Raw genomic sequence first — 24,690 nt, 5'->3', positions numbered from 1 at the left:
CTCTCCATAGTTGAGAGACCATGGCAAATTAATTAAATTATCTAAATTCTTATGGATGTTTGGAAGACTCTAAATCAAAGAAGAACTGAGACCTTTGTGTTGGCAAAGAGTACTGAATATCTACCTTATGGACTGCCAACAGAATAAACAAATCGGTCTTACGGGAAGTGCAGCCAGGGTGCTCCTTAGAGGCTAGAATGGTGAAACTTTGTCTCACATACTTTAGGCATGTTGTCAGGAGAGGTCAGTTTTTGAAAACAAGACACCATGCTGAAAAAGGTAGAAGAGGGTCACCAAAAGGGAGAAAGACTCTCAGTGTGATAGACTGATGCAATGACTACATCAATCGGCTTGAATATGGCAGAGACTGTGAGGCTGGTGCAAGGCACGGCATGGTTTTGATCTGCTGTTCACAGGGTCAACTCGATGGCACCTAACAGCAACAACAAACTCTTTATGTATTATATAGCAACAAAAAGAAGTGATCCCATAATAAAAAAATCATTATTGGCTAAACTATTGGTTGCGTTTAAGATGACTTCATAGACTATTTTCAAATTTCAATTTAAAGATTCTCTCAGGACAACAGTTTAAGAAGTTAATCTAGTTCAATAAGTTCATCTACTTCTCAAGTCCCTAGAAAGTATGAAGTCCATGAAAATTTTAAATTCTGTTATACATTTTCCAGCTTTGGAACAAGACTCTTCTCTGAAATACTTGGTTGAAATATTCAGTAATGGTAACAAAAAATCATTCTTGTTTGTTCGAAACAACAATTGGCACAGCAAAGATGTAAGGGTGACATAGAGTTGGGCAAGGTTTCGATCTGTTGTACAAAGAGCTACTGAATCAGAACTCAGCTAATGGCAACTTATGCTACTGGGTCAGAATCCAGCTAATGGCAACTTTATGGCACACAATCATTGGGTCTGGTAAAAACAGGGGTAAGCTCAATGAGGAAACTATCTAGACAAGAAAAACACTACTCTCGAAGAAACAGTTGCGAGTAGGGAGGGTGACTCCTGGATGGTAATGAAACCATTTTAATGTTAGGAAGGTTTAATGTAATGAAACCATGTTAATGTTAAAGATGCTCTTATCACAATACTGGATGGAAGGAAGGCTGAGTTTAGTGACTGACCGACAGTCACAGGGCTAGTTCACAGCAGAACTAGTTAACCAGTAAAGTCTCCTGACTGCCAATTCTGTCTTGTTTGCTTTTACCATAATAAGATTTTTATGGCAAGACTGTGGTTTAAAAAAAACAAACCCAAAAACCCAGTAAAAACTAGCAGACATAAAAGCATTCTGAGAGAAACCAGGAGTATGGGCCTCCTCACAGGGCATCTCAAAACAAAAATCCACAAAAAGGAATAAAAATCTACAAAAAGAAACCAAAGTCTGTTAGGCACAAACACTCACAGGTTTGCTTTGATTTCTTTTCCCCCCATCTCTCTCCACTGGAATGTAAGCTCTACAAGGGTTATGGCTCTTCTGCTCATTCCTGCATCTGTCAGTTTATTAGTCACTTCTTTACCAATAAATTCTTTCTAGAGACAGCATGAATGTTAGCATATGAACATGAAGATCGTGCTCCCGCCCACGGGCAGCAGGAGTGGACTGACCATAGCATGTGACAACTCAGCAAATGTAGTTGCTTCACATCAATGACATAGTCTGTGAACCTACACATTATGTGATTTGTTTGTTACGTGAACATCGTATTAAAAGCCCCTCCCAGTCATTCTCATTTGCCATGGCCACCACTGCTGCTGCCGCCAGGATGGTGGGCAGCAAGAACAGTAAAAGGAAGTGAGCAGGGTGCAGCGGAGTACAGTGTCAAGCCTTACCCGCTTGCCAGACAAAGCCTGAGGCCACACCCAGTGTAAATTTTTACACAGTGAGAAAAGAGGAACCTGAATCCTTCCTTCTCCCACTGTTCTCTACATCCAACAAGCATCCTTGTGGCTTCTGAAGAGGGGCTGGACATGAGAGCCTGGGGTGCACTGCCAGAAAGAGATGGCAAACCCCACTATGACACTCAGCTATGGGGAATCAGTTAGGGAAGGGCCCAGATGATCTCCCAGTGTACTCCACAACCTAGCCATGGGCCCCGAGGGAAGCAGTCAAGCCCCAGAACCTGGCATTTCCTTCAACACTTGATCAGAGTGGGAAATCAGGTGCCTCAATCACATTTTACCACCAGGGGTGGGGGGCAGCACAAGGAAAGAAGAGTACAAACTGGAAATGCTACAAACTGACACTGTTGAAGCAAAGGATGTTCAGGAGCAGCGGGGAGAGCATGGAGTAGACCAAGAGGGGGTCAAAAAAGGACTCAGCCAGGTACGCAGCCAGCCTAGGGGAAAGGAGACTGCTTGAGGAGGAGGAGAACCGGTGGAGCAAGGTTGAGAGCTGATGCAAACATTAATTGGGGGGGGGCGGTGAATAGGACCTTAGTAAAACTCTCTCTGCCCCCTCCCAAAGTCACCTTGGCATCTGGGAGATGCAGCTGCTTCTGATATAAACTGCACATTAAGCCAACATGTTTGGAAACATCTTGGAATTAGAGATGAAATGAATACATTATGAAACAAGGGGCCGGGAGTTTTTCGGCACACCGAGAAGGTGTATAAACACAAGGCAATAAAGTCGAAAGTAAACAATCCCCAGGGAAGTCCCTTTCTGGCCTTGAGGTACACTTCTCCCTGCCAGGTCTCCAGTCCAGCACTTTTCAAGCCTTCTGGGGGTCCTTCCTTCCATCCATCGTCAGCCCATGTCCGTCTGTTCTTCCCCTCCCTCACTCCCTCCCTCTGCGCCAACTCGAACATTCGCAGTTTGAACACTCACGCAGGTGCGCTGGCAGGCGGATCGAGTCTTCCTCCATCCTGAGCGCTCGAGGCACTGGAACATGTAGTGGAGTCGAGGAGGCGTAATTCGGCACCGGGCTCTCTGGAGGTGTATATGAAATTCGTTCCTGCTGTTAAAAAGAAGGGCAAGAAGAGGGGAGGGGGGAGAAAAGACCATGAAATGTTGGCATGAGCGGGAGGAAGTGTGAAATCGAAGGGGCCAAGAAGCGAAAGGCCACTGCACCGAAGGCCCTGGATTGTCCCCTCTGCCCAGTAGCCCAGCAGATGCTCAGATCCTTGGCATTTGTTAAGTAGAGCTCTCCTTTGCATGAGGACAATAGGTATGAATCCCTGTGGTCTGTTCTAGTGAAGAGGAGGGACAAGGGTGAATGAATGAAAATGGTTTAAACAACTACCCTATTTCAAACAAAAAGCTTGCATGTCACATAACCACTGCTATCAATATATTAAATCTAAGTTTTCCTCTGGCAATATCCTCCTATCCTGGCTTCTAAGCCATATATGGTTCTATCCTTCTATGTAATGAAAATTAATTAAATGGGCAAAGTGCTGGTTGAAAAGATACATTTTAAAAGATGAGATTTAGTTAATCTGAGTGAGATTTTTCTACCATCTGCACATCCCACTATTAACAAACACAAACAAAAGAGCCAATGTCTCATCTTTTTCCTTCACAGCAGGGAATTATGGGCAACATTAATCTCCTTTCCCCTTCATTCTCCAGATTTTTCTCAGAGCTTGCTTAAAGAATTATCTATATTTGAAGCCCAATCAAAGACCAACCCAATTGTCACTGAGTCAATGCCAACTCTTGTAACCATGTGTGTCAGGGCAGAATCAGCTTCAGAGTATTTTCGTGGCTGGGGCCTTTTCGAAGGTTGCTGAGAATTCCTCCTGAGGCCTCTCTGGGTGCAGCCAGATGTCCAACCTTGCAGTTAGCAGCCTAGGGCTCAAGCACATGAACCACACAGGGCCTCCTACATTTACAGACGGAACGCTTTAACTGGTGCTACTTATTCAACACACAAGGCAGGCAGGGAGTGGTACTTCTGCAGATGCACTGTTTAAATTCAAACAAGCAGTGTTTGCTCGATCAATTAAAACAAACTAGATAGAGTGGGAAGGATTATTCGTCATCTTAAGTTAAAAATGCAGCAGATGAAGGCAAGGAACCAACTAATGTGCTCAGCTAGGGCAGCTCTACAATGTGCACTGAACCACCTGGTAGTTTGACTTACAGTCTATACAGAATCCTAACTTCTGCCGGTGGCTGTGGTTAAACTGGGCAAAACGGGATGCACAAAGGTCAAACATCACTTCACGAGGGAAAGACCAGTAAGATGTCATCGTGAAAATAAAAACCGTGCGTAAAAAAAAAAATCATAGATCAACATACAGTGAAAGAGGCATTTGTGCTTTAGCAAGGTACTAAAACCACTTGTCATGTGGTCATTTCTGACTCACACAGACCCTACAGGGCCGAGAAGAACTGTGCCGAGAAATGCGAGTTTCCAAGGTTGAGCTTATTTATAGTAGCTGACTGCCACACCTTCTTCCCACTGAGTGGCTGCTGAGTTTGAACCACTGACCTCTTGGTTAGCAGCCAAATATTTTAGCCATGGCACCACCAGAGCTCTTTGTTTAGAAAGCCAGTCTCTATATTTTACATGTCCTCAAATAAAATACTTTCTTCTATTTGGAAATATTCACACCACATTCAACACCCTTGGCACCAGCAGTCAGGAGATGAGAAGATATATAGTATCAGGAAAGTCTATAGTCAGGGACCTCACTAAATTACTGAGGAGTGATGATGTCCTGAGCTTGAGGACTAAGGTGCCATCACCTTTTCAATCACTTGCTATGCATATGAGAGCTGGACAATGACTAAGGATGACAAAGGAAGAACTGATGCCTTTGAGCTATGATATTAAGAGTTCTGAATATTCCATGGGCCGCCAAAAGAACAAACAAATATGTCCTTTAAAAGTACAGCTGGACTACTACTCTTTGGTTGAAAAAACTTCATCTCACCTACTTTGGGCATGTTGCTAGGAGAGGCTATTCCTTGGAGAGGAACATTATGCTTGGAAAGGAAAGGTGGTGGGTCAGCAAAAGAGAGGAGGCCCCTCAACGAAACAGATTGATGCAGTGACCACAATAATAAGCTCAAGTATTCAAAAATGAGGAAGATTGTACAGGACAGGACATGGGTCAGGTGTGATGTTCAGAGGGTCACTATGAGTCACACTCAACTCGACGGTACCTAACAACAATCCAAATATGTGCAAAGAGAATTGCCCTCCCCTCATTTTTCCTATAATCAAATCAAGGGGTTTTGTTCTAGTCATCACCTGAAGAGTTTGGTGGATGTGGTAGGAAGGTTCCATTTTAAGCAAACATACATGTATTTTTGTAATTTCTCAATGGAACTGCTATACCTTCCTGGAGGCATTTAACACAAGGAACTGCCATGTGGAATATTCTCTTTACACAGGCGTGCTACAGTTTGCTGGGGAATTCCTTAACTATAGGTAGGCACATACAGCCTAGCATTCATTTCAGTAACAGTCAAAATATTAGATGAAAGGTCACCTAGAGGCCAAACTTACAACTTCAATTTTTTTTAAAACTTTGCCAAACATCACATTTGTATGCAAATCTCATCTAAGGTTGAACTGTTCTGTTTGGGGTTTTTTGGGGGGGAGCAGAGAGAGTGAGTGAGTGAGTGAGTGTGTGTGTGTGTGGTGTTAGTCTGGGATTATTTGGGGTAAAAGAGCCAAAGTTATATAATTATATAGAAAGAGAAATTATATATATATATATATATATATATATATATATCTCCCCCCTAAGTCACTTTCCATGACTTGGACTGAGCTCATCACTGTGGCTCAATTTTCAGCCAAACATAAGACAGACCTAAAAGATGGATAACAAAACATAGGGGTAGGCATGCCCTAGAAAAATCAACTCTTGAAAAAAAGAGGAACATTTGCTCAAGAATAAAGCTCAGAAGGCAGGAAAGGCTAAGGATAAAGATAAGGGGGTAAAAGGGAATGGAAATGATAACTATAAGGAGGAAATGGGAGGTATGCTGTTAGGATGTGGTAGATGTGTACTCTCAAATTGGAATAAATTCATAGCTGACCCTCCAGTGGGTTTTCTGAGACAGAAAAGACATTTTCCTAGAAAGCAGCTGGTGAATTTGAACTGCATACCTTTGTATTAACAGCACAATTCTTTACCATTAAGCCACCAGAGTTGGCTGTTATGTGTAGGGATTAAAATCAATTCTCAAAACATATATGCATCAGGTGCGGAATGAAAAACCATTCTGCTCTGTGAGCTTTTGCTCAAATCACAATAATGTGGTGGTGGTGGTGGTGGTGGTGGTGGTGGTGGTGTACCATGTAGCTGGAACTGAACAACAGGTAACCCTCTGGCAGGTTTTCAGAGGCAGTTAATCACATGGGAGGTGACTGCCCATCATTCTCTCGCCAAATCACAATAGAAAGTTAAAACACACACACACACACTCTCCCTCTCCCTCTCTCTCTCTCTCTTTCCACAAACCCAAACAAACAAAAAACAACCGCCAAACATGCAAAATCTGTTTTGTGGCTTCAGGGTGAGATAGGCTTTTAAGCATGTGGTCTGTTTTTAACAATTTCTCCATACTCTTCAAACCTTGCACAACAAACCCCCAGTGACATTCTATGTCTACTGTTAATTCTGCTCCCAGGAAAAGCTTTCTGTTTGTGAGGGTTTGAGACTTGTGTGTCTGTGGTTTTGTTATTGTTTTTATAGAAATGAAACAGTTGGTGGAAAAAAAGTTGTAAAAGAAACAAAGCATCTCCCAATCGCTTAACACAAATGATGCAAGAAGCCAACTCTGGTGGCTTAATGGTAAAGAATTGTGTTGTTGATACAAAGGCATGCAGTTCAAATCCACGAGTGGTTCGCTAGAAAAATGCATTTACTGTCTCAGAAAACCCACTGGAGGGTCAGCTATGAATTGGTTACAATTTGAGAGTACACAACATCTACAACATCATAACATAAATCCCCATTTCCTCCTTTTCTTTATCATTTCTTGCTTTTGTAGTATAATGACTTTATTTTAAAACAAGGTGAAACATTCATCAAGGTAAGAAGCAGCTTCATTCAAATTCACCAAGTTCTTCAAGGGAAAACTGGTAGAAACTCTTGCCTCAATGATCTCTGTACTTAAAAAAAAAAAAAAGTAAGAAAGAAAAGAAAAGGAAAAAACCTATGACCATCTAACTAATGAAGGAGCCATCCTTAAACTCATCTTTCTTTGGAAGCAGCCCCTTGGTAAATTACGCTTTTACTTCCCCTTATTGCGACACTTGAAAGGTCACACGTTAGTGCTTGCCCTAGGACTATTCCTCACGTCCAAGCAATTCTAGATAGAGACAACTATCTAGAGCATATTGTTAGGTGCCACAGAGTAAACTCAAGAGATTGAAACTCCGCCCAACCCTGCACCATCCTCTGCTACACTTAAGCTCACTGTTGCCTTCACTGTATAAGGCCTCTCAACCTGAGGGGCTTATCTTCTGACAATGTTCCTTGGACATCTGAAGATGGAAGGTAATAATTGAAGAGAAAGGCCGGAGACTGAATGATCGTGGGCCTCGAACTCCTCGCATTCCCAATGATGGTTTCCACTAAACCAAGCATCAGTAACGGGATGCCTACGGTGAGAAATGTTAATGAAAAACACTTGTCAATAACAGAGTATCTTCACTAGTACAGAATAGCCAAATGGCACTTCTAGTGCCCTGAATGGAGTTGGTGGTAAAAGGGTTGACACACTGAGCTGTTAACCAAAAGGTCAGAGACTCAAGGTTTATCCAGAGGCACCTCAGGGAGAGGCCAGGAGTCCGTTTCTAAAATATCAGCTACTGGAAACCCGGTGGACAGTTCTACTCCAACACACATGGGATCATCATGAATCAATCTACTTGATGATAACTTGAAAAAGACCATGGGCAACCATTATGTAGAACTCAAGAGTTCAGCACGCAACAGAGCCCTCAGGGAACTCAGAATGGATGAGTCCTTTCCCTAAGGGAACTTGCACCTGGGAATTCCATGCTACAGAAAAAGCTCCTTTTGTTTCTCTTTTTCTAAATCTCACAATGATTCAAATGGTCCTCATTTTTACGCTATTAGCATTCACCATGCACAGCACATCTATAAGGGTATAACCAGCAGTCTACTGGCAATTATATATAAAAAAATAAGCAGATGCAGCTACCTCAAATGGGTACACATAGACAGAAACTAATATCCACTTATAAAAGATAATCTGATCTGAACCCAACACAAGGGAAGTGCCAGCAGATGGTTCATTCACCTCTAAAGCAAACTGTCAGAAGAAAAAAAACAGAGGTGCGTTATTTTTAACATTCCAGGGGGGAAAATAATGGTTTTCCCAAGAGGATTACAACCACAGCATTAATTAAATTAAAATGCCACAGACAGTTATATTAATGCATTGAAGTGTTGTAAGGGGGTAAACTACCAAGGGAGGTCAACGATGTGACTAAAAATGCCGTGATGTGGTTACATTATTGTTTAGATGCTTTTCACAAAACTTAAATAGGCTGCTTTCAAATCTGCAGACAACTTATCAAAACTGCCCAGCTGAACAAAAGGGAAGCACAGCAATTTCAGAGGCCAATTGTGATACCTGTGAGAAGGGTATTAAGGAGAGAGGGTGGGAGCAGCACAAAGCTCTAAACTGAGAAAATGAGGCTAAAAATAGTTCTAGGGAAGGAATAAAATGTAAATTTCACTAACCATTACAGAAAGCTTTTCTTTCTTTCTTTAAATGGACTAATGTTGCCTCTTACACGTACAACAATGGAAATCAAATGAGTTTCATACCTTCCCCTTAAGCGTGAAGGGCCAAAGAAGGAGACCCATTAAACTCTGCCCATTTTTAAACAGAAAAGCTAAGGAACCTGTGACTTCCACATAAAACTTGCTTAGACGTTTTATGTTGATGAGCACAAAGCACCCTCCCAAATGGGCTAGGTAGGACAATCGCTCCGCTACCTCGTTGCATGTTGTTGCTAAGTGCCATTGAGTCAGAAGTTAGGCATAACTGACCCTCCAGCAAGGTTTCAGAGGCAGTAAACTGCACAGGAGATTTCCATCTTTCTCCTACGGAGCAGCTAGTGGATTTGAACTGTGTGCCTTTGGGATTGCAGCACAGCTTCTTACCAGTAGGTCATCTGAGCTGAATCACTGCTGTAGAGCCGATTCTGACTCATGTTGTTGTTACTGTGCACCAGACAGTTAGAACTAATTCACAGTTGACCCATCAGCTAGTTTTTTGAGACAGTAAGATGCAATAAATAAATAAACTGGTCATCTATCTCCTGCGGAACACGTCTGGTGGATTCATACCACATGCCTGTGGATTGACAGTGCAGATCCTGACCACTAGGTTACTATTCTAACTCATAGAAACCCTACAGAGATTAAAAAAAGGAAAATAATAAGGTATCAAAAGAGTCTTTCTTTTTCAGAATTATTCGGTATACTCATTGTCACTCACTGTTGTAGAATCAGATCATAGTTGACCTCCATTGGGTTTCCCAGGCTATAAAGAGCAAGGGGAAAAGATTGCCCCTCTTTTCCCTCAGAGCCACTGGTATATGAGAACCACCAGAACTACCAGGTAAAGCTCTGAGGATAGAGACCTCAGGAGTTCATTTAAGCTTTTGTTGAAAGATCACTAACAATTTGAAAAGATTAATGAATTAGAAAACATAATGCCTATTGTTAACTTAAGGAGCTTGGGTGGCCTAGTGGAAGGCATGCAGTTTGAATCCACTAGCTGCTCTGTGGGAGAAAGATCCACAATTTCTTCTCATGCAATTTACAGCCTCTGAAAATCCACTGGAAAATAAACTATGAGTCATTTTGGACTCTATGGCAACGTACAACAATAAATTTTTTATTTCATTAACCTTCTAGAAACAAAGATAAAACATTTCTTGTTCAAAATCCCTAGCTCTAAGAGAGATGCAAATCAAAACAACTATGAGATATCATCTCACTTCCAGTAAGACAAGCAAAATTTAACAGAACAGCAAGCAACAAATGCTGGCGAGTTGTGGAGAGACTGGATCCCTTATTCATTGTTGGTGGGAGTATAAAATGGTGCAACCACTGTGGAAGGCTGTATGGTGCTTTCTCAAAAAGTTGCAAATACAGATACCATTTGACCCAGCAATTCCACCACTGGGAATATACCCTAAAGAGACCATAACCGCCATTTAAGCAGATATGTGCACACCCATGTTTATTGCGGCTTTGTTCACAATAGCAAGGAGTTGGAAACAACCTAAGTGCCCATCAACAAACGAATGGATAAAGAGCTGTGGTATACTCACACAATGGAATACTATGCTGCATTGAAAAATAAGGAACTCATGCAATATTATTCAAAATGGATGACCCTGGAGGACATTATGCTGAGTGAAATATCTCAATCACAAAAGGACAAACGCTGTATAATACCACTGATGTAGAATGGGATTGACATCAGGGTTGGGATAAGAATGAGAAAAACTGGACAAATTATGTATACTGCATTAAAATAGATGAGGGAGAGAACAGGTTAAGAGAGATATATGATAGGGTATTATGGTTATCACAAGAGTCCGGAACGAAGGTTGCCTAGTTGAGTGTACTCAGGGAGAAAGAGAGGGAGGGACTGTACACCAATGAAGGAATTTTTCTTTACTTTTCAAAGAGAAAAGCAGACGGGGGGGGGGGGGGGGGGCAGGGAGAAAAGTGCAATAATGAATGAATGGAAATCCAAAATCTCTGTAATTGTTCATTAAAATTAATTAAAAAAACAAAAAAGAAAGCATTTCTATAATTTAGAAAAACAAAGTTTGATTATACTTGCATAAACAAATATTTACGAGTAATTTCAAAGGTTCTTCTTCTGCAAAACTGATTTATCCTTGAATTAGTACTTTCTAGAAATAAGGATTCTAGAATCATAACCTTTTATTTTTCTGGGAGCAATGGTTAAACATACCACAAAACTCTTTTCATCTTGATGTCTCAGAATTGTAAAGAAGAACATGCAAACCAGATAAAGTGAAAAATACTAGGTACTAGTGAACATGCTAGTAAGACTGAATATTTTCAGGAAAAGAGGTCTTTTCTATCCTATAAGTTCTTAAGAAAGATGCCAGGAAAGCAAATGCTTATCCCACCTTCTACAGACTTCCCTTCTCTGGAAAGCAATTATTGAAATCTAGTAAATTAAAATGTGCATATACAATTGATGTTTTCGTTGACTGTCATAGAGCTGAGCATGACTCATAATGACCCTATGAACAAAAAGCCTGAAGCCTTTCTATAATATAACTATTGTCATTTATCAAAGTTCATAGAGTTTCCACAGGCAGTTTGTTTAGGAAGTGGATGCTACTCTACTTAGTCAAGTCTAATTTTCTTGCTTCAAAGTGACTCAAGATGGTAGAGTTGGCTTTTACTAAGTAAGCATTCATTAAACAAAATTTATTCACAAGCTAATGATCTGTGGGTGACAAAACATTTGAGTTTGGTCACTGACCTAAGTGTTGGTAGTTGGAAGTCTCCCAGCAGCACAGCAAACAAAAGGCCTGAAAAACGACTTCCATAACAGTTCTTCAAAACCAAAACCCACCAACCTATCCCTCCCTGTCAAGTCAATTCTGATCACAGTAGCCCTATAGGCAGAACCGAACTGCCTCCATTTTTACAGAAGCAACCCGTGCCATCTTTGACCCTTGGAAATGCAGATGGGTTTGAACCAAAGCACTTTCAGTTCAAAGCTAAATGCTTTAACTGCTGCACAACCAAGAGAGCCATGAAACTCCTGAGGAGGAGGAGATGGGGAAGGAGGAGGAGAAGGAGTCCTTCTACTCTGTAACCTACAGGGTGATTATGAGTCAGAAATGAATCAATGGCAATGAGTTTGGACTTTATGTGATAAATAACTTTTTCTATTTATAAAAAAATGGAATAAAGTTAAATTTTCTAGGTTTTCAAGGTTTACCAGGTTTCTAGGCCTTTTGCATCATGGATACAAAACCATGAGAACCTAAACTAACATGCTTGGAAAAGTTCATTTCTTTCTCTTGGAGAGAAAAAAAAATAACTATTTGGTTTCCTCCCAATATTCAGTGAGATGGATTTTAAAAGCTTGGGGGAGGGGGGGGAATGTAAGCACTAAGTAGTCTTTCCGAAACATGTCACTGCATTCAAAGGCAGAGACAACTTTTTTTTCCTTTCAAATTCCTTAAATGAAACAGTACACACTGGGCTCCAGGGTGAGAAAGAACACCACAAGTGTTCAGACCCAAATTACGAAGGAGAAAACCAAGTCCATCAAATCAGAGAAGTGAAGATGCAGCAGTGGCAGCTGGTTTCTCCCTTCCCGGAGGCCTGGGCAGCCCCGCTGTCTAAACCACGGCTTTCCCCTTGGTGTCCAGCCTGCCCCCTTACAGACACAGCCCTCTGCATGCTGAGTCATCAGATTTTTACAACTCAATGGTGTCTGGCTTTTCAATATACTTGCACAATGTAATCAGTACTTTCATGGGGGAAACAAATACCAAGAATAAGTCCCCTGTGAAAATTAGAATGGGTGGAAATTACATTCTTGGTCTCTGGGGCTTCCTCTCTCACAGAAGATGACACAGCACCCTACTGAATACATGAGGGATTCTTCTACCCAACTGATTTCATTAGATGAAAGGAGCAGCCTTCCTCCCCCACCCCCCACCCTGAAGTTCAAGAAGGTAAATACAGCACCTAGATTATGCAAGGCTACTGTTTAGAATAGAAATTTAAAACAACAAAAGTAGCTACCTCTCTGGAAAGTGAAAACTGCTACACTGTTTTTGTTTGCATTAAATAAAGTTTTATTCTGACTGATGGTGGCCTCATGTGTCACAGGAGAACTGTGCTCCATAAAGGCAATGGCTGTTAAGAAGCAAGTGCCTTTATTTCAAAGCGTCACTAGGATAGACTCGAACCTTCAATCTTTTGGTTAGCAGCCAAATGTGCTAACAATCTGTTAGAACCTTCTACTACTGAATAGATAAGGTATACCTTTACTTCCCTTCATGGTCTATTATCGCCTGAAGTTAGATGACAGTGTCTTGTGTCAAATAGATACAATTAAGTTAAAGTGTCTTAAGTCTCCTTTTACCTAGAAATATATTCTGCATCCACAATAAAGTGAAGGGAGGAAAAAATGTAAACAATAGGTCCTGTAATCAAGCACTGCTCTGAAAGGTCATTGGCAATATTTTTCTTCCTCTGGAGAACATTCAAGCCTAGGCTAGGCATTATGGATTCTGCAATAATAAGTCCTAAAATTTCCAAGAAGTCCCCAATGTCTAATTCCTGCCTCACTTTACTTATAAATAGATCTGGTTATACGTACACAGTCATACTTCCTGAACATATCTTTTTCACTTAGAAAACTAGTCAGAGCAATAACCAGGAAAGTGAGGTAATGTTTAGGGAGCACTTGGTAAGTGAGGACCATGAAGCTTTTATTGTATTTCAGTCTCACAGTAACTCACAAGGAACGTGCCACAATAAGGAACCTGACTAGAAGGAGGCAGGAGTAAAGACATCTGTTCAAGTCACTAACTCAGAAGCAGGCAGAGCTGATACTTGAGGTCAGGCTGCTCTGACTCTTCTATTTATGTAACACTGACAAATCAACAATGGCCTCACAACTTATGGGGACTCCCAAGAGGCCAGTGCGAACTTGTACGAATCATAGCCACCTAGGAATATAATGCTCAGCGTATCAGAAGGGTTCCTGAGAGTCATATGTAACACTGACAAATCAACAATGGCCTCACAACTTATGGGGACTCCCAAGAGGCCAGTGCGAACTTGTACGGATCATAGCCACCTAGGAATATAATGCTCAGCATATCAGAAGGGTTCCTGAGAGTCACCCAGCAGAGATGCTTACACTAGAGATCCCACTCCCTTAAGCCTATTACTTATGCTACTGGAATCACCCAAGTGCATTCAGCCAAATGGGACGATACATGGGGCAGAGCCAGCAGTATACAGGGACCTGCACACCAGAAGAAAGGTCTTACTAAGAACTGCAGGGGCTTCCACATGTTTCGGATTACTTAAATCCCTCAAAATCAAGAGTCCATGGGTGATGCAGTTAGCATGCTTGGCTACTTACTAAAAGGTTAGTAGTTCAAGTCCACTGAGAATCACCTTGAAAGAATGGTCAGTGACCTGCTTCTGAAAAATCCGTCATTTGAAAACCCTTCACAGTGCATCTTTACTCTGACGTGCAAGGGGTCACCATGAGTTAATGCTGAATAATGGCAACTGGTTTTCGTAAAGCAGAACATATTAAAGCTGATCTGGATGGAGTCAACAACTCCAAAGAAACTTATCTGTAACAGGTGTTTTGCGATGGTTAACATAAACAGGGTCTTGTGCTGGGATGGAGTTCAAGCACAAGAACTCAAAAGCACATTGTAACTCCAAGATGTTCCTTCTATGTCGCATGGCAAGTCAAAGCTCATGGCAATGTGGGCAGAACTGAAGTCAGTATGTATGAATGCTAAAATCCACTTCTCTTAGCGAATCCCCTCACACGACCCTAGTATTCTACTAAATATAAAAGCACTAGTTTATAAGTTTTTTGTTGTTGTTGTTGTTGTTAGGTGCCACTGACTCAAGTACAACTTATAGCAGCCCTATGAACAAAAGAACTAAACTCTGTTCTATCCTGTGGCATCATCACATTTCCTGACACACAAGATCCCTCTGTAGCAGTCACCATGCCAATCTCCCTGGTTGAGAATCTCCCTTTCATTCGTTGACCATCCACCCTACCCAGCATCATGTCCCTACTAGCAACATGTCCAAAGTATGTGAGACAAAGCCTCTTCATTCTTGCCTCCAAAGAGCACTCCAGCCACATCATCTCCAAGACATGTCTGTTCTCTTGGCTGTCCACGGGATGTTCAATGCTCTTCTCCAACACCACAGCTCAAAGGGTTCAATTCTTTTTCTCTCATTCCTATTCACTGTCTAGCTCTCAGATGCATAGTAAGTAATCAGAAAGACCATAGCCGGAATCAGATGCACTTTTGTATTCAGACTGACATAATTTGCAAAGGTCCCTAAACTTTCCCAGTGCACTGCACCTCCTTATTGCCTGCCTGCTGGTACCAAGGATGTTAATTATGGATCTAAGCAAAATGAAGCTGATAGTTTCAATCTCCTCTTCCTCCATCCATCATGATGTTGCCTATCAGTCCGTCGTGGTAAGAATCTTTGCTTTCTTGACACTGAGATACAATCCATACTGAAGGCTGCATTTCTTGATCTTCTGCAACAAGTGCTTCAGGTCCTCCTCACTTTCAGCAAGTAAGGTTGTGCCATCCGCATGACGCAGACCCTTTAAAGCTTTCACAACCAAGTTATTTTCTGCTTTGACAAATATACTGACACCATGTATTTGCGCAATGGGAAACTCTCACTGACACTGAGTTGGAATCCACTCGCAGTTGACTCTCCAATGGGTTTCTGAGGCTATCAATCTCATCAAAGGAGACTGTTCATCTTTCTCTTGAGGATCAACTAGAAGATTTGAACCACCAGAGAGGAATGGCCTTGGGTTAGCCGCAGAGCTCCCTATGGACTAAGATATCAGAGCTACCCAAAATGGAAGAAAATAAAGAGACTGATTTTTTTTCCTTTTGACAGTAATATAGATTATATGGGACACAAAAGTTCCAAATGGACTCTAGAGGTAAAACTGAGGGGGGGAAGGCCCATTTCTTTAGCTTGATGGAGTTATCCAGGCTCCTTAAGGCAGTAACACATATTATGCACACAGAACAGCAGTTTTGCCAGAAACTTGACAGGCTGAAAATGCTAGTGGGCGATATATGCCCCGTGGGTCATGAAAGGGTTAAGGCCACAGCAGCACCACAGAAAAAAAACACAAATAGATTCCTTTATTGCTGCAATTAAAAAACCAAAACAAAACACATTTTAATTAAGATCCCTTCCACCCCTGAGGTGTTATGAATGTCTTTTTTGAGTGTCAAAATATTTCTAGCATGAATAGTAAGCAGACTCTGAAGCTGTGATTCCTCATGGTGCCACGTTGTGGTATCCAGAGCAGTCTATGAAGGCAGCCTGGCTATGAGGATGTGAGTATCTCATGTGGCTGGACCCCAGTGCTCATGCAGGCCAGGTCACGGAACGGAGACCAAGATGGGAAAATATCACTCACTGCCCCAGACTACACTAGGATGTAGACACAACCTACTTTGCATTCACCAGAGGCAACGTGAGCTCCACAACGCTCACTGCTCATCACCAATCCAGGAAAATACATGCGCTGCCAGGCGTGGGCCATTGTAGAAAAAAGATGATGGGACTTTGTGTCCAGCAGCAGGTGTTACCTCTGGGGAAAGGTGTGCTGATAGATTTATTCAGCAATACAGGTATGCTTTTGACTCACTTTTTGGAAGAGGGTCACTAAATCCTTTCTTCCTACTTTTAACAGCAAAAGAAGCAAGTACTTAAATTAACAGCAGCTTATATCCTGGGCACAACAAAGTAGCCAAGTTCAGCTCTTTATTAGCTGCTTTCTCCTCCATTAATGCTATTCCCTTTAATGGCTTGGCTATTACAATTAGCCAATCTGTGTTGTCCCTGCCCGAGGCTAACAAGTAATGAACTGAGAGAGTTGCTATTTTGTTGTATCAAGGGCGCCATTAGAGCGTGCTTCTCAATTTCTCCCCTCCAAATGAGAGACACCTTCCAGGCAAGTACTACCTGCCACATGACTGCCTGTGGGGTGGGAGCTTCCCTGGGGATTCCTGGGACTTAAAAACCTCAAAGAGAGAGGATGAGGGGCAGACCTGCAGAGCCACAGCTCTGCCTTAGTCCCAGGGGCCTGGAGGAGAGGAGGCAAAGGGGTGGCTTGCTTCTCAGCCTGTGTTCTGACTCCTCTCACCAGCCTGCTCCTGTCTCGTAAACCCTTCACCTCCTCTAAGTAGCTTTCTTCTTTCTGTTACAGCATCGCTCAGGGCTTTTGCTCTTTTTCATTTATTTCTGTAATGGCTATATCCTGGAAGTCTTGTAAAATGAAGAGAGCGAGCGAATGAGAGACGCTCTGTATGTCTCGACCCACACCTTGGCTAGTTGCTAGAGGGAGAAGAGGGCAACTCAGACCTCCTTTTGAACTAAAAAGGTTTTTGGACTTTGTGACTTATTTTTACTAAATGTCCACAGCTGGTATGTACCCCTTGTCTAAATAAGAAACTTTTGGTCTGAAAGATAGAACTCCAGAGCAAGGAGAGAAGATTTATACTACAATCCAAATAAGGGTAATTCAGAGAAATTCTGAATAAAGCTCTGTAGTTTAATATTCTTTTATTATTGGCCCATCTGTAGGCAACCCCAACCAAGGCATTCATGTGAAACCCTAAACCTCCGAACCCCAACACACACACAGCCAAACTCTTAGTAAGTAAGGAAGGTGAGTTACAACCACTACTCTGGTCAAATTGAATCAATCTCCTTGTTTTAAATATATCAGGGGGAGTCCTTCGGTAGTAGAAATGGTAAAAATCTAGAGTACTCCCAAAAGGTGCCTATAATGACAGGTCCAGTGAGTGGAAAACCATATCCTACGGAGCACATGTAGGGTTGGCATGGGTCAAAATAGACTCAATGGTAACTAACTACAATTTTTTCAAGTATTTCCCTCATACCTGAGGACACCATGGACTGCTAGGAGAAGAAACAAGTTCATCCTAGAGAGGGTGAAATCAGGCTGCTACTTGAAGGCAAGGATTCTGAAGCTTCATCTTGACATACTTTGGACATGTTGCAAGGAGGGACCAGGTGTTGGAAGGTGACGTCTTGCTTGGGAGGGTGGAGGGACGACAGCTCAGGAGAGGAAAGCCCTCGATGAGATGGACTGATGCAGTGACTGGGGTAATGGGGATAGGCATGTCAGATACAGTGAGATTGGCACAGGCTAGAGCAGGGTTTAGGGCTGTTGTACATAGGGTTGCTATGAGTCGGAAGCAACCTGATGGTACATAAGAACAACAACAATAACAATAACCTGAGGATGAGAAATAAACATAAACGGAAAATTCCTAGTAAACTGCAGCTAGTTCAAGAAACACAAAATAGATCTTTACTATGAAATTCTATAAAATATGTATTACCAAAATGGTGTTCAACCATACAATAACACTGTACTAGGGCAGAGAGGTGGGGCCTAAAAGAAGTCAATTTACCTCCTCAATGTTAGCCACTTGAGAAAGTAGCTCAAGACTGTCTTACTGTACTGTTGTACTATATAAATGTAAGTGAAACAAAGCCTATAAAATATGATGAGTTTCTTCAAACAAAGGATCTCTCCAAAACAAAGGCATTATTTTGATGACAGATAGGAAAAGTCCCATATTCACTTTCATATGCTTTAAGAGGTAAAGAATGAAATTCACATTTTCGTAAGACAGGAAATCAATGTAACTGAAAATACGACTGAAGATCTAACATGGGCTCACTCTTTGACTTACTGAGTGAAGCTAGCGGGCAGAGTTCTCTAGGCTCTGAAAAGCAACTCATAAATTATCTTGTACACTGCTGTTAGGCACCGTCAAGTATTGATCAACTTCACAGCTAAGCCTCCAGTGGGTTTTCTGAGGCAGTAACTTACGCGGAAGGAGAAATTCCCATCTTTCTCCTGCAAAGCAGCTGATAAATTTGAACCCAATGCCTTTGGGTTGGCAGCACAACTCCTTACAACTAAGCCACCAGAGCTCCCCCTCTTTTTACACATTTTTGTTGTTAGGTGCTGTCCCGTAAAGTATGACTCATATTGACCCTCTGAACAATAGATCTGAACCCTGTCTTATCCTGTTCCAATCTCACAATCTATAACACATTCAAGCCCATTTGCTGCAGTTAGTCACTGTCTCAATCTATCTGCTTGAGGTGGATTAGTACATTAGGAACAGAACACACTTTATTTCTTGTTTTAGAATAACTTTTTCAGAAGCAATGCTCTCTTGGCATGTAATTTTTGACTATAAACTCTAAATTTATTGCCATCAAGTCAGAGCCAATTCATAGCATGTTTACAAGAGGCACAGAAGATTGTCCATCTTTCTCCCTTGAAGCAGCTGGTAGATTCAAAGCGTCAAAGAGGTACCCCCTGTGGATTAGCACAGCAAACCCATAATCACTGTTGTTGTTTACTGTGCTGTCAGACTGACCCATAGTTAATCCTTCCCCAGGTTTGCAGAGACAGCACTTCCCATGGGAAGATCCTGTGTTCATCCTTCTCCCGTGGAACATCTGGTGGATTCAAGCCATGATGTGCCTTTGAGACTGTAGCACAGTTTCTTACCACCAGATCATCACATAAATGCAAACTCATTGCTACTGAGTGGAACTGGCTCATGGCTGACCCTCCAGTGAGGTTTTTTTTGTTTTGTTTTTTTGTTTTTGCTTTTAAAAAAAATTATTATTAAATTTTATTAGTTTTAATGAACATTTACAGAGATTTTGGGTTTTCATTCATTCATTGTTGCACTCCAGTGAGTTTTCAGACGCAGTAAATTGCATGGGTGGAGCTACTAGGTGCTGTCTCTGGGTTAGCAGCTGTACTCCCTGCGGACTACACCACTGGGGGTTCCCTCATTTATGAGATGGCTGTTGCAAATTGTGGGAACAAACCAATATAAAATTAAAATAATTTTTTTAAAAAAACAAACCAAACCCTGGGAAGTCCCTGATTATTAGTCACAAAATTCTTTTTGAAACTCAGAAATTGCATCTTCCTTTTCTCTGTTGTTAGGGAGTCCTGGGAGTTATGTTTTGACAACAAATTATTAAAAACAAGTTCTGCTGATGCGGTGAATATCAGCAGGAGAAACGTCATCAGCATGAATACTATTCCCAAGTCTAAACAACAAGGATGAGAAAGAAATACAGAAGTATATACTTGCATTTTGACAAGAGTGGTTAACAGAGTATCAAGCACTCAATGGCTACTCTGGCAGACCCGCTAAGAATACTTGGTTTTTTCCATGGATGATTTTATGCCATTATGAAGATTATTAGTGCTCAGGAGTAAATGAAAAAAACAATATGAGTGTCCACATCCTTTAGAAACTCAGGATCAGCTAACAATTTAGGAGGCACATAGCTTAAACTGGTTAATTCTAAATCCTGGCAGTACTTCAAAATTCAGAATTACCTGGAGAAGCTTGGGATTTTTGTTGTTGTTTTGGGATTTTTCTTTTTTAAAAAAGTCCAGTATCATAACGACTATACATCAGAAATTGTGGGGACAGGTCCCCAGGCATCATTTTCTGAAATTTCCCAGGCAATATTAAAGTACATGGTTAAAACTATGTCTTAAATCAGATGCACATAAGCAGAAATAGTCAAGACACATGTTAAATTACTGTCTTTCACAACACGTTTTCAGAAACCTTACTGATCAACTTATTAATTAATTGCCCTTCCCTCCTGAGTAAATTACCATTGTTCTGCCTTAAATCATAAAATAGAGATTATCAATGTAATACAGGAAGTTCCTGAATGATGACTATTTGACCTATATACTAACAACTGATCCAGACAGGTGTGTCTGCAGTGGTTCCTCCACTGGCTCTAGAGATCCCTGAACCCTCAGCCCCAAGAAGGCTGTCCCAGCTTCTCCTTCTGCAGCTTCCAAAGAACCTCTATATCCTCTGCACTAGCTGCACCTGAAACTGTGGGGCAGGTACAAGCTATGTCTTAGACTTTAACTCCATGCCTTCCCTGCCCTCCCTTATTCACCCACTCAGAAGGATCTGGTTTCCAGTGATCAGACACCACATCCCCTCCTCCTGCTCAAGCACTGATCCACACTTAGGAGCCTAGACTTTGGAGAGTCTCTGTTCCCTGGCTAAAAGGAAGGATCCTATGATGCTTGTCAGGACTGCTACAGCGATTTATTTGTGACAATCCAAAGCAGTTAGTGGAACACATTCTTTCCCCCCAAAGAAACATTATTATTAGCAGCTAGATCTTAATTTTTGAATGCTGAATTTTAAAATTACTATAATCAGGAAAAATAGCTTTAACTCCAAGCAGCTGATCTCTTCATAAAATCTTAGAGCCCTAAACTAATGTGAGCTTTTAATTTGTTCCAAAGACAGGCAGTTCGAATCCACCAGCTGCTCTGCGGGAGAAAGACGGGCAATCTCCTCTCATGCAATTTACTGCCTCTGAAAACCTGTTGTAGAGTCAGCTATGAGGTTCATCTATAACTCCAGCTCAAAGCAACAACAAAAATTTACCCATATACACCAGATGCTCTGCCAGAGAAGGAGGCGCAATATCCTCCCGTACCTGTCAGATCTGATTTGACGGTACACGCACACAAAAGAAAAAAAAATTTAAAAAAAAAAAATTTACCCATATAAAGTCACTCAATTACGTGCTGCTTAATCCTTCCTAAAGGAAATTCTATTGGTCTGGTGGTTAGGGAGTTGCATTGTTAACCACAGGGAGCACCTCTCTGGTGGTTCTAATTGTAGAACAAATATAGGCAATTAACAGCCTTTGAAAACTCACTGGGAGGTCAGCTGATTTGGTTCTAACTGGGCGGCAATGAGTTTGAGTGTCTACCCTTTTAAAGGATCGCTCATGGAGAAGGAAGGAGCTCTGGTGGTCTAGTGGTTAGAAGCTGCGCTGCAATCCCAAAGTCCAGGTTCAAATACACTAGATGCTTGGTGGGAGAAGGAAGGATGGGCAATCTCCTCTCATGAAATTAACTACCTCTGAAAACCTTCTGGAGGGTCAGCTGACCGTTCTGACTCAACAGCAAACAGCAATAGCAACATGGAGAAAAGATCAAAGCTGTTAACCAGAAAGGTCTGTGGTTTGAATCTACCAGGTGCCCTGCGGAAGAAAGATGAGGCAGTCTGCTTTCATAAAAACTTAAAAAGTTTTGGAAACTTTCTCAGAACACTTTTGTTAATTATGCTCATACAAAATCTATACCTAAACAAAGAAGCTGTTGTCTGAACAGAGCAAGGGAACACTGCATAGTTCAAAACAGGGAAGAGTGTTTGTCAGGACTGTATTCCATACCTGTTCAATCTGTATGCTGATTGTATCTGTATGAGCAACAGTATATCTTGACACAACCTTGCTTTCTAAAAGTGAGGAGGACTTGAAAGGCTTGCTGAAAATGATCAAAGACCACAGCCTTCAATATGGATTATGTATTAACATCAAGAAAATGAAGGTCCTCACCACTGGGTCAATAGGCAATACTTTGATACATGGAGAAAGGATTGCAATTGTGAATGATTTTTACCTTATTTGGATTAACAGTTAATACTCCTGGTACCAAAGATGGGTGATTGTAATCTGTGGCCCTCAGGTCTGGATTTAATTGTTTTTGACCAAACATTCTTCTAAGTGGTATAGCACTGTCCTGTCTGTTTGCTGTACAGAGGTAACTCATGTTTGTTGCGATCTAAACACTGTGACACTAATGTGTCAAATGTAAGAATGGTTACCCATGGTAGATAGTGTTTGGTGGAGCTCCCCGATGAAAACAAGTTTGGAAGCAGGAGTGGCACCACTTCCAAAATAGCTTGCCTCCAGAAACTCTATGAACTTGGAGAAATGAAATTTATGTAGTGTTCAGATTTTTTGTTCAAAGGATCACTATGAGTCATCTATGACTCAATGGCACTTAACAACAACCACCACCACCCCTGGTACCATCAGTCAGGAGATCAGGAGACCTATTGCATTTGGAAAATCTGCTGACAGAGACCTCTCCAAAATTAAAAGCAATAATGAAGACTAAGGTGCACCTGATTCAAGCCATGGTCTTTTCAATTACTTGCTATGCTGCTGAGAGCTGGACAATGAATAAGGCTGTCAGAAGAAGAGATACCTTTGAGTTGTGGTATTAGAGAAGAGTATTGAATATCCCATGGATATCCAAATGAACAGATAAGTCTTCAGAGAAGTGCAGCCAGAGCGCTCCTTGAAGGAAAGATGATAAAGCTTCATCGATCATACTATGAGAATGTTGTAAGGAGACACTTTTCCTTGAAAAGGGACATCATGCTTGGGAAGGTTGAGGGTCAGCAAAGGAAAGGAAGACCTTCAATGACATGGATTGAAACAGACAGCAGCAATGGGCTCAAGTGTTTCAGAGATGATTAGGATGGCACAGGACAGAACAGGGTTCAGGTCGGTTGTTCACAGGGTGGCAATAAGTCATGCTTGACTTGGCAGGACTGTCCAGTGGGAGCCAACTTATAACTCACCCTCCGTTGTGTTTTCAAGGCTATAAATCACATAGGAGGAAACATCCCATCTCCACCCCTCCCCAGCACCCCTTCCCCAGGAGCCGCTGTTGTATTCCAACCAGAGAGGTACGGCCTTTGCCTCTGCAACACAACTCCCCACAGACTGAACCACCAGGACTCCCTCTACTCTATCCTATAGGACCCTATATTCATCACAGCATTATTCACAATAGCAAGAAAATGGAAATAGTCCAAATGCCCATCAACAGACGAACACAGAAATTGCAGTACATTCACACAGTGGAATACTATGCAGCACTAAAAAATAACCAATTTTAAAATACTACGCAATATAGGCAAGTCTGTAGGATCTTATGTTGAGTAAAAGAACTCAGTCACCAAAGGACCATTAGACCATCACTGTGAAAATAGGGTTAACAGGAAGGTCAAGGAAACCAAGAAAGCAGAAATAGAATGTATAGTAAATGGACACTGCAAAGTATTAAGACAAGGAAGATCCACTGAAAATAACTGACAAAAAGGCAATACGGCAATTTCAATTAGTTAAAAAGATAAGCGCAACTATTCATAGGGGAAAAGGAGATGGGAGAGTAAGAAGGCAGCAAGGGAAAAGACTGCTAGGGTAGCAGAGCTGGGAGGGTGTGAAGGAACAGGGAAGGTGCGGTGCGGATTTGATGAGCTAAAATCCCTACTGTGGTGATTAAAGAATATTGATCATAGTAATCCATTATATATCACCATATATATGAATGACTGTATAAAGCACATGATATGCACATGAATGACTGGGTGGGTTTGAATGGCCAACATTTCAGGCAGTCCAGCCCTTAACTGGCCCTTCAAGGGCTTGTTGTCTCAAACCCAAAATAGTTTTCTTTTCACAGGGCACCCTATTGTTTCATTGTTGTTACTTTAAGTTGTTCTATCAGAGTAAAAAAATAAATATAAAAACTTTATTCCATGTATTTATTAGCTTGAGTAGCTCTTCTGGGGATCTGGGGGGACTTTCTCTATATAAAATCATGCCATCTTCAAATGGTTCTACTACGTGCTTTCCAGTTGAATTCTCCCATATCCACCCACTCCAGTCTAACTGCTCTGGCTAGAACGACCATACAATGTTTAAAGACAGTAAGGAAAGAAAGCATGTATGCCATGTTCTTGATCACAGGGGACAAAGTCTCAATTCTTTACTATTGATTATGATGCTGACTGTGGGATTTTCATAAATATCCTTTATTAAGTTGATGTATGCTTTATTAGACTGGTGCTATCCCCTTCTATTTCTAGATTATATTTTTTTGAATCATGAACGAAAATTCAAATCTTTCCCCTTCATTTAAGAATGAATGTCACTTACGCTGATTTCGTTATATTGAACCATCCCTTCATTC

At 41.5% G+C, this 24,690-nt stretch overlaps 1 protein-coding gene across 1 annotated transcript in view; it reads right to left on the bottom strand.

Moving 5' to 3' along the window:
- The window catches only part of ETV6 (ets variant 6), a 355,578-nt gene that overhangs the window by 208,563 nt on the left and 122,325 nt on the right, over window positions 1–24,690 (bottom strand). Inside the window, exon 2 of the mRNA XM_006888409.1 lies at window positions 2,848–2,977. Within this exon, the coding sequence (XP_006888471.1) occupies window positions 2,848–2,977 (130 nt within the window). The remainder of the gene's footprint in view (window positions 1–2,847; window positions 2,978–24,690) is intronic.

Source organism: Elephantulus edwardii, unplaced genomic scaffold, assembly GCF_000299155.1.
Source record: "Elephantulus edwardii isolate Elephantulus edwardi_28Jun2011 unplaced genomic scaffold, EleEdw1.0 scaffold00067, whole genome shotgun sequence".
In the NCBI taxonomy this organism is placed as follows: Eukaryota; Metazoa; Chordata; class Mammalia; order Macroscelidea; family Macroscelididae; genus Elephantulus; species Elephantulus edwardii.
This window is presented reverse-complemented; position numbering and strand designations above follow the sequence as displayed.